Raw genomic sequence first — 13764 nt, forward strand, 5'->3', positions numbered from 1 at the left:
ACACCATAAAACCCAATAGACTAAACAGTCATTCATCATTACAACGCATACATGAGCCGTATCACCCAAAACAGTATTAACTGTCCCACTCAGTGACTTAATGCGCACATTAAAACTTCCAAGTATTACCAATGCAAAGTCAGACCACTTAGGCCTCAACCGCCATCTGTAATGTCCAGAAATAAAGCAATCATTGGTGGAAATGGTTTTTGCACGTCTGTTTTATTGAATCACTGATGACTTGAACCAAGGGAGAAAAAAAAATCCTCTGCTCCTTGAGGGACAAGCAGAAAAAAAAAAAAAAAAAAACAGGATGTTGTTGCTGGATGGGAATGCTGTGTAGAAACAGGAATAAAAACATTCTCGGTGGTGTCTTGCTAAAAGCCAGTCTCTTGACCTGCCCAGTTGGGTGTCTAGGGGGGAAAAAGTTAGAGAAAAGGGAGGAGAGGTTAGACTACCAGTTGACAGACATACATTATTTTGTTTGAGATTTAATGAATTCTGTGTCCACATTACAAATAAATTATGTGACGAATTAGAAACATAGAAATCCCCATGAGTGTATGTAGTTGTACACTTGAAGTGGACTTAAAATGGAATGCATGCCGAACCCCCAAACAGCCCATCCAGACAGCAGGCAGTAAATGTATTAGAAGTGATTTGTAGCCCTGAGGATGTAATGACACTGTTGTTTGCGGTCTCTTGTCTAATTACAGAAATCACTTAATGAGGGCCTCTGCTTTTAATGAACAGAGTTATAGCAGCTCTCTTACTGCAGATATTCAAACAATAGGGAGGTGGTAACTAAACACATCAAAAGATACCTACTCAGAACTGGACATTTAAAAGGGGGGACATTTAAAGCACACTAGTTGGCCCCGTCGTGATTAGATAGTTATTATAAATATAATCTGAGAGGGTCGGTGAGGCGGTGGACTGACTCATTTAAAAAAGGTTAAGAATCTGTTTGACTGTGGTTTTACAGACATGTCCTTCTCTCCCCAACTTCAAGGAGCACTGCTGGCATGGGGAGAGGGTTGGGCTCAGGGATGTGCGCGATCAATGAAGATTGCCTTCGTGGAATAATCTTACATACCATTCATACACAGTCAAGATCAAAACAGACCGAAATTTGGACCCCAAGCCAAACATCTGTGGGGACCTGTACTAAGTGGAGGGAACTCCGTAGTCTGAGTAATGTTCAGTGAGGCTAGTGTGAGAATCAACCTTATTTACACAGAGGTAGCTGAGTCACAGCCCTGTTTTACAGCGGTGTTGACATCTACCTTGTCATTAGGCCTATGAAGATCAAAGGGATGATGAAAGTGCCCGCTAGCTCCGTTAACTGCTCTTACTGGCTGATTCCGTGTCAAGTGGAACGTTTTGATGAAGCTGGTTCGTCGACATTCTTCTAGCCCCGTTCTCTGAGCTGATCATTTCAAGAGGGCTTTGAACTCTGTCACCCACGTAAGAGACACAGTCAGCTGGAAAAGGAAATAGGTAGTCTAGTCTTTGACAAGGGATGGGATGGTGGGTAGTGGTGACAACTCGCTTACCTCGTTCCTGCTGGCATGGGCCATCTTCTTCTCGATGTTCATGGCCAGCATCTGGCTCCTGAAGGACAGGCTCTTTGTCTTCTCAATCACCTGCTGGTACGGCGACACAGCGTTGTTCCCCATCACCACGTGACCCTGGATAAGAACAGGACAGGGCGAGGGGCGCACAGTTAGGCCTAAACACACAGCGGGGAGAGCCAATCACATCTGGTCTCATAGACACCGTACCACCAACCGCCAGCCTCTCGGGACACATTTATGTAAATCTCAGTACACATCAAGGTAATTCTGTCATTCCAGACTGAGTGGCTAGGGTATGATTTGATGATTACAGAAAACTCTGCGCCGTGACGGGTATGCCAAAACATGCAAAACCCAATGTGGAGGAAAACAAGGACATAAAAAGGTTACGGTATTGTGGTCGCTTACTTCATACTGTGTTGATTTCCCTCCTATTATGCTAATAGAAGACAAATCCCATGCCTTGGTATTCTAGTCTAAAATCATTCTACAGTTATGCACTTATACTGCATCTTGAGGTACACCGCAGAATAAGCTCCCCGATTAGGAAGGAGTTTAATTTTTTTTTTTTAAATAAACAAATCAATTGCGTGGGAGCCGAGGTCATTGATTGACGAGGAAGACGCAGGGTGTCAGTCTTACCAGTTTGGAGTCTATCTTGGCATCCAGCCTGGCGTTGCGGATAAGGTTGACAATCCACCTCTCCGCCTCCTCGGGGGTCATGTTTAGCTTGTCTGCCAGCATGCTAAGGAAGAGCAGAGGAGAAACCGGGTTTTTAGAAGCCGAGTGGAACAATACACGTGTTCGCCGATTAAATAGGTGGTACAGACGTTTAGTTGCTAATTGTTTAAAGAAAAGTTCATATACACACAAATACGACGTCACATTAATCAATTGGGCCGTGGAAAGGTGTACCCCTCTGTCCAATGAGGCCATTTCTGGGCAATATTTGTCCCTTTAGTGGAAGAAAGTTCAGTACAGCCTCTAATGTACTGAAGCAGACCGTAGAAAAGTCCACTCATCCACTCAAGGAAAAAAAAGCCAAGATTAACAGTGTACAAAACATGCTCTTTCCATGAGAGACTGATCAGGTAAATCCAGGTGAACGCTATGATCTATAATTGAAGTCACTTGTTAAATCCACTTCAAATCAGTGTAGATTAAGGGGAGGCGGCATGTTTTGAGTCAACATGGGCCAGCATCCCTGTGGAACACTTGCCACCTTGTGGAGTCCATGCCCCGATGAATTAGGCTGTTCTGGGGGTAAAAAGGGGGTGCAACTGTATATTAGGAAGGTGTTCCTAATGTTTTGTGCACTCGGTGTATATGACAATCCTTTTCAGTGGATGTCTGATGCCATACCTCCACATTTGCTACACTACTCAATATGATGAATGGGCTGCATTAGGACTGTAACAAAGCTAACAGGACACCGCTAATACAATAATAAGTCATACACATTCTTAGGCTAAAAGGCATATAAAAGTAAAATACAATGACATGTCAAAGCAACGGGATCAGGGGAACATAGCAAATGGTCTTACGTGAACTAGAAAAGAGGATGTAATGACTCCCCAGGCTAACTCAATTAGGAGTCCGTTGGAATCCCGGGTTTCTCTCCCCCAGTCACTTTACTCTTTGATGTTCTCTCCTGGACACACACACACTTACATTCTCCCCACCTGGCCCAGAGCCTGCCATGACAGAGTGGGACCTGCTACTGTCCCCCAAATGAAAGCCAGGTTGCTGCCGGGGTGCTCTTTGATAGAGCGGTGGGACATGGATGTGTCACCGAGAGAGAGAGAGGTGGGGGGGCGCCTGGCGCTCTTTGAACCAAAGCCTCTTCCAGTGCAGCTGGCCTCCCTTGCGGCTTTGAAAATAACTAAACCCCCTTGATACTACTACCACCACCACCACCACCTAGACCCACTCTTTCCTGCCCTCCACATTTCCTGCTGGTCCCCCATTTCATATTAGGGACCTATAAATATACCCATTTCTTCCACCACCACAAGCAGTACAGTTCATTCTCATCCCACAACCCAGTCACCTAACACACAAATGGAACACACTCCGCTTTGAATGAACCTCATCAATACGCTCGTTTAACAGATACTAGTGTGCGAGAGACCGTGAGTTCTGTAAGAAAAGTGCACCCCACTAAATATAATTTCATGCTCCATTAATCAAGTTTCTTCTCCCCCACGGAGGAGATCAGAGAGACAGACCTGTGAGTAAGCCAGATCCTCGCTGCCCCAAACCACCTCTCACGCTATGGGTTCAGACCCAGTCCACAATTGTCGCCAATACCAGCAGGCCCGTTTCAACTGTCACTTCCCAAATGCTGACTTCTTTAAAGACTTTCTCCCTCGTAAATTCCCATTTGGAAATAACCTCATTTGGGATAATGTTTGCCTTACCTCAAGGCCCGACAGCAAAAACACATTCGCCACTGACCCAGCTTGGCATCTTTTTTGAAAAACGTAGCAAAACCACGTACAGAGGGGGTTGAAATTACATCAATGTCTGAAAGGGGCATAAAAAAAAATCCAACAAATAATAAACAGCATTACCTCAGCATAAAGAGGCACTGCCTCGGGGCATTCCAAGTAACAAGAGCGTGATGATCCATCACCACTTTCACCACAGCAGTGTTGAAGGAGGTGGGATACCAGAAGAGAAAAACACCAGTTAAGCATTGATTAACGTTGAATCCCCACGGGCTGGAAGGGCACAATCAACCTGTCACTCACACCCAAATAACTAAATCTGCCCCCCCCCCCCCCAATGCCTCGGCCGGAAAGCCGATTACGGCAAAATGCTGTGGAAAGCGAAATTGCACTTACGGCTCATTATGAAGGACCTAGCAAGCAGGAACACTGTCAGTTGTCCACTCACGTGAGTTTAGGTTGTGATGGCTAACATGTGTCTGCCATTCAGGAGTGACAAAAACACTAAGGAGAGACAGGCCGTGCCAGTCGGGGCAAAAAGACTCTGGTGTAGGTCTATAACAAATGTTCATGAAGTGTAAACTCGGCATTGATTGATAATTACAGCAATTTTCACAGCAAAAGCAAATTCATTTAACAGACAATCTGTGTTTAACAAAGTCTAACAGTAGTAGGCGTTATCCAACTTTTAATTCCCTTGTTGAAGACTGTACAAAACAGTCAGTCAAGAAACAGGGTAGGTGGACAAACTGCGTCTACACCCTAGTCCTGACACTCGCCACAATTTAATTAAATGATCTGTTTCAAAATATAACCCCAGAGATTTGCGATTGCCGCAGAGGGGTACGAATAGAGTGTTTGTTTGGCAATTCCATCAAGTGGAGGGCACATGTCAGTCAAACCAGACTCAGATCCGAGATCAAGACAAACATGATCCTGTTTCCTCACAGGGAGTTCACCTCGGCCCTAACTCCCTGCAGAATGTGATCTCCCCAGCAACACGCAGTGCCCCGGGTCTTAACTTTTATCTTAACCTGGAGCTCCAGAAGATGGGGAAGGGGATATGAATGGAAGAGGGGGGATGGGGGGGGGGGGGGGGGGGGCAGACCTACAAACTCAACTATAGGCATATCCCTTGGCCCTTAAGCCAACTAGACAGCCTACTTGACTGGTTTTGTTTTACACAGCCATAGCCCTGTTCCTTGGGGGGGGGGGGGGGGGGGGGGGGTCTCGCTTTCATTTCAACCTCTTACTCACTCTGGCTTCTCAGCGTTCAATTTCAGGCTGGGGCTGGGGAGACGGAAATACTCCTGTGAGTCTCTCAACCACCCTCACACTCGGGGAGAGGTTAGGCATGGGGGGGATAACTGTATTAGAGAGGGAAAACTCCCATAGAAGTGCCCCCCTTCTTAAAGTGGCTGGGCTCAGACGAATGCATTGTTAAACACTACCATATGATAGCATTAAGTAAATCCGAGCCATTTGGAACGACCCCCGCTTTCAGCTTGTTGGGGTAAAATACATTTTTCGGGAAAACGGAAAATGACCGTGTGGTCTTTCTAATGACTCAATTGTGAAGTGGAAAGATCTTCCATTTTACATCCAAGTCCACAACAATACTACTCCAACTATCAGAGAACTTAAGTGTTAGGAAAACAGTGATGGGTGATGGGAAAAGACGTCCACTACCTTTCCATGTGCCACATTTCAATGTCAGCTGACAGACCGTCTTATGCACGTACTGACAAAGTCACTGGACAGTGTACCAATTGGGGTCAATGAAATACGACTGGCTATCAACATTCAAAGGAAGTCAAATATGGTAATATTAAGTTTGTGACTTCAAAAAATGAAAACCAAATTGTAAAAACATACCCAAGTCTAGACAAAAGGATATGTGGATGCAATTACGGAGCATAAGATCAAATCGTGGGGTCACATTTTCACTGCCTCCTTTTTTACATGAGCCTTTCTGCATAAAGTAACTAAATTACCCGCACTTCTGGTCTACTTTTGGCCCATGCCATGGGCAAAAAAAGCAAGCTAAATATCTGTGAAACCTTCATAGCCAACAGCTGTAAAAATGTATCATTAAAAACAGGCATCAGATTCACTTGAGTCCATGCTTGGATGCAGAGAACTTCTGGGTAGCCGACTAATGACATGGAATTTGAGCGTTTGTCAAAAATAAACTACGTGTTCTGTCCATCGTCATCGCAACGATTTTAAATAAACACGGAAATCCCTGACACTGCCGATCGCCGCTGTGTTTGCACCTCAACTCAGCTTGTTACCTCAGCTAACAAAGACCTACAAACACAGGAGAAAAAAATTGGAAAAGTCACAATTCAACTTCCTACTGTTACCACTAACCTTTGTGGTCTTTAACAAGTAAATATATCCAATTGCAGCAAGTCTGCCAAAAAAAAAAAGAGCCGGGACTCCTAATCAATTCCAGACAATCTGGAGATTGACAGAGCCCTATCGTGTTCCATGGTTCAACCTTGACTACAGACCCCCACAGCTCCATATAACAGGCAGTGCGCAATCATTTCTGTCAAAAGTTACAATTCATTCACCCTTTCCATTCAATGTCCATTACAGCAAATTCCATATATTCCATTCAAAGTTTGAGTAACCATTTTTGCCTTAGTACAGTTACTATATCTTTCTAAACGCATTTCCATAAGCACAAATGTCCAGTGTAGACTAAAAGCATAGAGGTAAAAAATAAAAAAGTATATCAGACTAGAGTGCACCTAATCTGCATTCGTTATTTTCTAGAATTGATGCACAAGAGGTAGCCAAATCCTTAATTGTGGACCATTATCTTTTCCCCCTAATGCTCACCATAATTATCATTGACTAAATGTATTGTTTTGAGGACTATCCAAGGCAAATGTATTATACTGGATGTGACAAGGCTTAGGAAGCGAGTGAAAAGAAGAACTTCAGAACCCTCTGAACACCAGCCGCCCTGACCCAGCAAGACTCAGAAGTGGAGCTACGCGGTTCCTCTCCATCAGCAGCTGGCAAAATCTGAAGCCATCAAGAACCTGACCTCTCCCTGAGAGAAACTTGTCCTTGGTTTGGTCTCTCACTCAGGTGGTCTTTAAAGTTTAGTGAGCAGAACAACCAGGAAGCAGTTAACGCTCCATTGCCTTATCCATAAAATGTATATGTGGAGATGAGTATTTGACTGGGGAAGGGGGCAATAAACACTTGTGTGGGGGGCATTCCTGTAATCACTCCACATATCCACCCTCTTCCTGCAGTTGGTCTGCTTAGCAAGCTCATTGGCTGGTGATGACCTTCCTGTGTAAATCTTTAGCTAGTCTAAGCTGACCACTGCAGTGCATGGTGCACATCTTAGCATTTGGACAGTGATGGCAAATAACGGTACAGCAAAGACTGATCTCTTGCAATGTTCACCATACTTAAGTCCTGCAGCACCTTTCCTTTCTGTCAGTTCCCCAACTGGTGCTTTACGTCACTCCCTTGGTCTCACCTGATGCTGATGCACTGGTGGATCCTGCAGAAAGTCTCAAAGATGAACAGACGGGCATTCTCAATGAAGTCCTCCAGGCAAGCCACCAGGAAGAAGTCATTCACAAGCACCTGGAAGAGATGGAGGGAAATAAAAGTTAACAGTAACACAAATATTAGTGAGTATTTGTCTGTGTATGCATTTCTATAAATTACCACTGCAGGGTTTCAGGAAAGTAAAGCAGTTAAATTGAGGACAGAGTTAAATGACAGGTAAGCTAATTTGTAAACTCATTACTGCAATCAAGACTGGGTTCTGACTGAGTGGCCCTGGAGAGCCATAAAAGTGCAGGAGCAACAGGTTTCCCCCGTGCAGTCCATATTTGGGATTGAAGCCTCGATTTAAATTGTGGGAAAACCCAAGTCACCGTCAAATTAAAATGGAGCAGAAGAAAGCTTTTTTTTTTCCCATACATGCAGGGGGGGTTGGGGGGTGTCTTGCTCTAGCCACATTTAAGTAACCAAGCGATTTACTTTGGCAAAGTCTTAAAAGGAGAAACCCCCATCTGTTAAATGTTTTTTTTAAAGCCCAGGCCACTCGGGGTGCTCCAAAAATCGACCACAAATTTTTTAATTCAGCTGCCTCCACATGAAAACGGGAAACAAGAATGAGCCAGCCAATGACCACAGAGGCTGTGACTTATCACCTGTTCATCTGTGCCCAGGGGTGCAGGGTCAATTGTGCAGTGCGGGAGAAACCAATTTATACACCAAACTCTCAGGGGTTCTACAGCCACCATTGGGGCAAGAACACCCTCTGCTCAACATTAGAACACATGGGCTAGGGGCACTTCCAGGTCTAGCTACACTGACAAACGGGCTACAGAAAAATTGCAAAGTTTACACCGCCATAAAATAGCAGTCAGAGAGCTACTTTAAGTGTTCATGAACCCATTGTGCATTCAAACATTGCTTCAAAAGGCATACATTCCTTTGTGGTCATTACTGCGTTCCTACGGTCTTTGAGTACTAGTTCACATCACAGACCTCAGTCTTCATAAGTTCTCCAAGAACTCAAAACTCTGTTTGCCTAAAGCTTAGAGCGGTTTCCACCCTCCATTTCTGCTTGAAGAAAACTCAATTACACAGCACTATCAGGCAACACCACATTTCAGCTATGACAATGCTTATCTAAGCATGATAAACTTTGAACAGCTAAGTGTCCTAATCACTGTCATCTGTGATTTCGGCCCAAGATCCTCAAACAAGTTTTGAAAGGGCTAGAAGTGGCCTTTTACGCCTAATCTGATGAGCTCAACTTGGAGGTAGGTTCCCCCTCCGCTTTCAACATGCAAAAGTCACCAACATCTGACAGCGATTCCAGTCGGGGGGGGGGGGTGCTAGGAGAAAAAACACTGGGCGCTTACTTACATGACAGGGGGCGGATTCAAATAAGACTGGTCTCTCCACTTCACTTTTCAAATCAATTGCCACTCACTGTTGAAGGTTGCAGTGAAGACAGGGAAGTTGGGAAACAGTACCGGTATCTGACTATTACAGCAATCAGTATCACCCAGTAATGTATCCCTTTTGTTCTCTTCAATGACACCAAACTGATGCATTACACATGCAACCATCACTCCACAAATTTGACTGGATGTTCTTTTTTGTGGCGTGTGTCTGTCTGCAGAACCCCCCTGCTTTTATTGCTTTCAAATGAGGCCAGTTCGTGAAAATGTTTGCAGACCCACCACACTTAATGCACTTAAAGGTGGAGTGCAGCAGCTTAACTGTTGCACAGCCACCCACCTCGACAGACAGGTGGTCCTGCATGTGAACGGAGCGTGCTCTGATTAACCCTTTGGCGTGTACAACCACATATTTGCAATAATTGTTGAGTGGTCCCTGCAGCAAACCATCCCAAAAATGTGATTGGAACAGTAGCAACAGAACATATGATGCTAAAACAGCATGGTCTGTAAAGCATCTAAACAATATGTACTGATGGGAAATAAAGGTCTTCAACCGTATTCCTCAAATTCACCTTTTATTGTAAGAAATGCTAACGTCATCATCCAAACATCACACAGAACACATCCAAACTCATTCCATAAACCAGTCTAAATAACAGATTTCACCCCCCCAAAAAAACTACCTAACAGCTGGATTTGTTTAAAATTTGCTCAGAGGGGTTACAAGGGAAAAATGAAATATAGTTTGAAAACAAGATACGTGTCAGCTAGCTAACAGCAGCTAAATTCTTTGATGGCAGCCATATTTGTTTATATTTGACAAGCGAAAACTCCAATCCCATTCACTGTAAGACAAATAAATTACAGACAAATATGGCTGTGCCCATTGCATGAAAAACTTAGTTTGGCCACTTTTTAGTATATTACAAATATTTTATGTACTTGTTAGTGTATTCAAGGACCGAAGCACATTACTTTTAACCTTTTGACAAAACACAAAGCAAATCGATCACCAAATACAAGCCTACCGCCAAGCCTAACTTTAGCGGGGGGGGGGCAAACAGAAGTAGATGCAAGAATTCAAATATAACTCCTGGAAATGGAATACCATAGATATCATTCTGATACCGCATCAAAAACAACTGGGAACTTGGAAATTTCCAGCTTCTGAGCTTCCCCAGACAACTGAGGACTTGCAAGATTTGGAATGCATGATTTGTCGGCAGTACTTAAAAACATGTGAACACATTAGGCTCCATACATACGGTATGCTGCAGTAGAAACGACAAGACGAAATACAGAACATAAGGCATTTACTTTGATAGGAAGGCACACATGTCCAAAGTTATTATTGGTAAGGAAAACAATGAAGGCAATGCATAGGACAACCAGAAAAGGTGCCAGAGGAAAAAAAAAAAAAAAAAAAAATTGGGCCTGGTCTATTTTTATTTTATTTTTTTACCCCTTTTTCGCCTCAATTGGTAGTTACAGTCTTGTCCCATCGCTGCAACTCCCCTATGGACAAAGGTCAGGAGAGATGCGTTCTCCGAAACAAGACCCTGCCAAGCCGCACTGCTTTTTGATCAACCGCTAGCTTAGCCAGGAAGCCAGCCACACCAATGTGTAAGAGGAAACACTGTCCAGCTGGCAACAGCGTCATCTTGCAGACACCCTGACAGCCACAAGAAGTCACTAGAGCGCGACGGGACAAGGAAGTCCCGGCCGGCCAAACCCTAGCCTAACCCGGACAAAACTGGGCCAATTGTGTGCCGGCTTATGGGTCTCCCAGTCAAGGACAGCATGGGATCGAACCCGGGTCTGTATTGACTCCTCAAGCGCCGCAGTGCCTTAGACCACTGCACTACTCGGGAGGCCGTGCAAGGCCTGTTCTCACTAGAGATGCGCAATGTCTTCATACTTGATCTGGGGAAACACTGGGGAAGTGCTTGGGCACTATCTGACTCAGTAAAACCTCAAATTGTGCGCAACAGTGAAATGGGCTACTTCATGTGTGAATTCATTTACACACTAACTCAAACTTCTCGAAAATAATTTGCAATTGACAAGTTCAACCATAGCCTATAGATAATTAGCAGGCAGCATGCCTTGGTTTGAAGGCAGTGGGGGTTAACTGTCCTGCTGCGTAACAAATCAGTACATTGACAAAAAAAACTTGCGCTGGGGCGACTTTTACAGATATTTGGAACTCATGGGCGAAAAAGATGAAGGCTTGTGTGTGTGTGCTGGGCCTGCTCTGAGAAGACTGACAGGACACTACTCCCAAGGCAATGCTGCTGAAGCACCTTAAGGAGATCTGGTCTCCAACATGAGGAGTAACAGGGAGCAGCATCTGCTCCAACCACATGAAGTCTCTAAACAAGACCCCAAGCGGGGAAGTTGAGAACAACCTAGAGGGCTCTTTAAAAGTGTGCGAGTGTTCAACGAGCTTGGTGATTGAGGGCATGTGTAAAGTCTTCGCTGAAATGGGATACAGTTCCAATATTGTTGGTTGTACGTCATCTAGCGATTGCTGCCGCCCCCACCCACCGAGGCATTTGCACAGAAAAGATAGAAAGATCTCATTTTTGGAGGCAGTGCTTTGGATACTGTCAGAGCACAAATTTGTCAGAGAAAAACGATCAAATCAAAAAAAAATATCTATACAAGTTAGTTTAGGTATGGGTTCCTCATTCGTTAAGAATCAGACTGGGGGAGCTAGAGGCTCTTAATATTAGCTGAAAATAAGATGAAATGGGACCTTCAGTAAAGCCTAGACAATTTACTTCTGTGAAAGAGCCATTTGATCAGGCCAGATGTTTTTCCATTGAGCGTTTATCATCAAGAAGCAAAGGGGGCAGAATAGCCCAAAGTTTAGCCTTTGATTTATCTGCAGGTCCAAATTAACAAATCATTTGGGAAATCTCAATTATACCCTTATATGCACAGAATGAGGCTGGGAGATTATATTCTCTGAAATCCACACAGAGCACTGCACCAATTAGCACACCTGCTCGGTCTCCAGAACATGTCCAGCCCCTCTTCAGTAAATGAGCAATCTCCTGGGAATATTAAATCAAAGCACCACATAATTTACCCTAAATGATTGACAAATTCACACAATTATGAACTTCTGACCTGTTAGGAGTGGATGAAACAAACCACAATTTCTAAATATGTTCACAGGGACATTATCAACACTCACACCTAGGAAATCTTAATACCAATGGTGTATTACTAGTTCATAGTGTTATTCCGCAGCATTTCAATCTGAGTGGTTTAGTCTTCGACCTACACTCGAAGATTCTGAACTGAGTGATACGTTGGACAGAACTACTCCCAGAAATTCCCTAAAATGGGCAGCTAGCGTCTGATTAAAATAAAACAAATACTAACATTTCAACATTACCTTGGATGCTTTTTCCCTTGTTTGACCACAGTTGTCTAACTCAGTCTCCTCAAGCTATGAACAATTATGCCTAAATGTAATATCTTCAAGTGTTAGCATGAACCCTTATTTGAGTTTTGCTACAAAAGGAGAGACAATCCATTCCCATGCATACAGCTTTTTGTCTACAAACTGCAACCTTTCTAAAATTGCTTTCACAACAGAAGCCTTCTGTAGATGCAAGGATCCATCCTTCTGCTGGTGCGCCACAACGTACTTCAAATAAAAGGTGAAACATTTTGAGCCGAAGGGCTTAGAAAAAAAAATAAAAATCAGCCATGGTGGGAACAGACTAAGTAGATCATTTCTATCTTGCCATCCACATGTACTAGAGAAGTAATTCCTCTTGCCGAAGGGTCTTCCCTTGTACCTCACGTTATTTTGTAGTACTAATCTACTCTTAATGAGGGGCTTCAATTCAAATCAAGTCTCTGGCTAGTCCGCACAAACGAAACAGCCTTCCTGTAAAATGTCTGTCTTGTTTCATAAACTGGAATAAAAGGATTCCAGAAATGTTCCATACACACGAAAGGCTTCTCAAATTATGAGCACACATTTGTTTACGTCACTGTTAGTGAACATTTCTCTTTTGCCAAGATAATCCATCCAACTGACAGGTATGGCATATCAAGAAGATGATTAAACAGCATGATCATTACACAGGTGCACTTTGTCCTGGGGACAATAAAAGGCCACTAAGATGTGCAGTTTTGTCACAACACCACAGATGTCTCAAGTTGAGGGAGTGTGCACTTGGCATGGTGATTGCAGGAATGTCCCCCAAAGCTGTTACCAGAAAATGTAATGTTAATTTCTCTACCATAAGCCCCCTCCAACGACATTTTATAGAATCTGGCAGTACGTCTAACCAGCCTCACAACCGCAGACCACGTGTAACCACACAAGCCCAGGACATCCACTTTTGGTTTCTTCACCTGCGGGATCGTCTGAGAACAGACACCCAGACAGCTGATGAAACTGAGGATTGTTTCTGTCTGTAATAAAGCCCTTGTGGGGATAAACAAATTCTGATTGGCTTGGCCTGGCTCCTAATTGGGTGGCCTATGCCCTCCCAGGCCCACCCATGTGAAAGCCATAGAGAAAAGGGCCTAAATGAATGCATTTCAATTTCCTTATAAGAACTTTAACTCAATAAAAATATTGAAATTGTTGAGTTTATATTTTTGTTCAGTGTGTCTGTATGCATGTTTGGTTTTGTTAAACTAACACGCTGACCACACCACTCGCATCGGGAGCCGCGCAAAATAAAATTACACATATTTTATTCAAGCAAAGTTGGTTGCCAACCGCCATATAAAGTCCAAAGAAGAAGC

At 43.8% G+C, this 13764-nt stretch overlaps 1 protein-coding gene across 1 annotated transcript in view; it reads right to left on the bottom strand.

The window, feature by feature from the left end:
- Nucleotides 1-203: 203 nt before the first annotated feature.
- LOC139367068 (eukaryotic translation initiation factor 3 subunit E) overlaps nt 204-13764 on the bottom strand; it is a 47692-nt gene continuing 34131 nt past the window's right edge. The window contains exons 10-13 of the mRNA XM_071105047.1: nt 7536-7645; nt 2220-2322; nt 1557-1691; nt 204-413 (exon numbers count right to left, since the gene is read on the bottom strand). Of these exons, the coding sequence (XP_070961148.1) occupies nt 378-413; nt 1557-1691; nt 2220-2322; nt 7536-7645 (384 nt within the window). The 3' untranslated portion in view covers nt 204-377. The remainder of the gene's footprint in view (nt 414-1556; nt 1692-2219; nt 2323-7535; nt 7646-13764) is intronic.

The sequence above is a fragment of the Oncorhynchus clarkii genome, chromosome 2, assembly GCF_045791955.1.
Source record: "Oncorhynchus clarkii lewisi isolate Uvic-CL-2024 chromosome 2, UVic_Ocla_1.0, whole genome shotgun sequence".
NCBI lineage: Eukaryota > Metazoa > Chordata > Actinopteri > Salmoniformes > Salmonidae > Oncorhynchus > Oncorhynchus clarkii.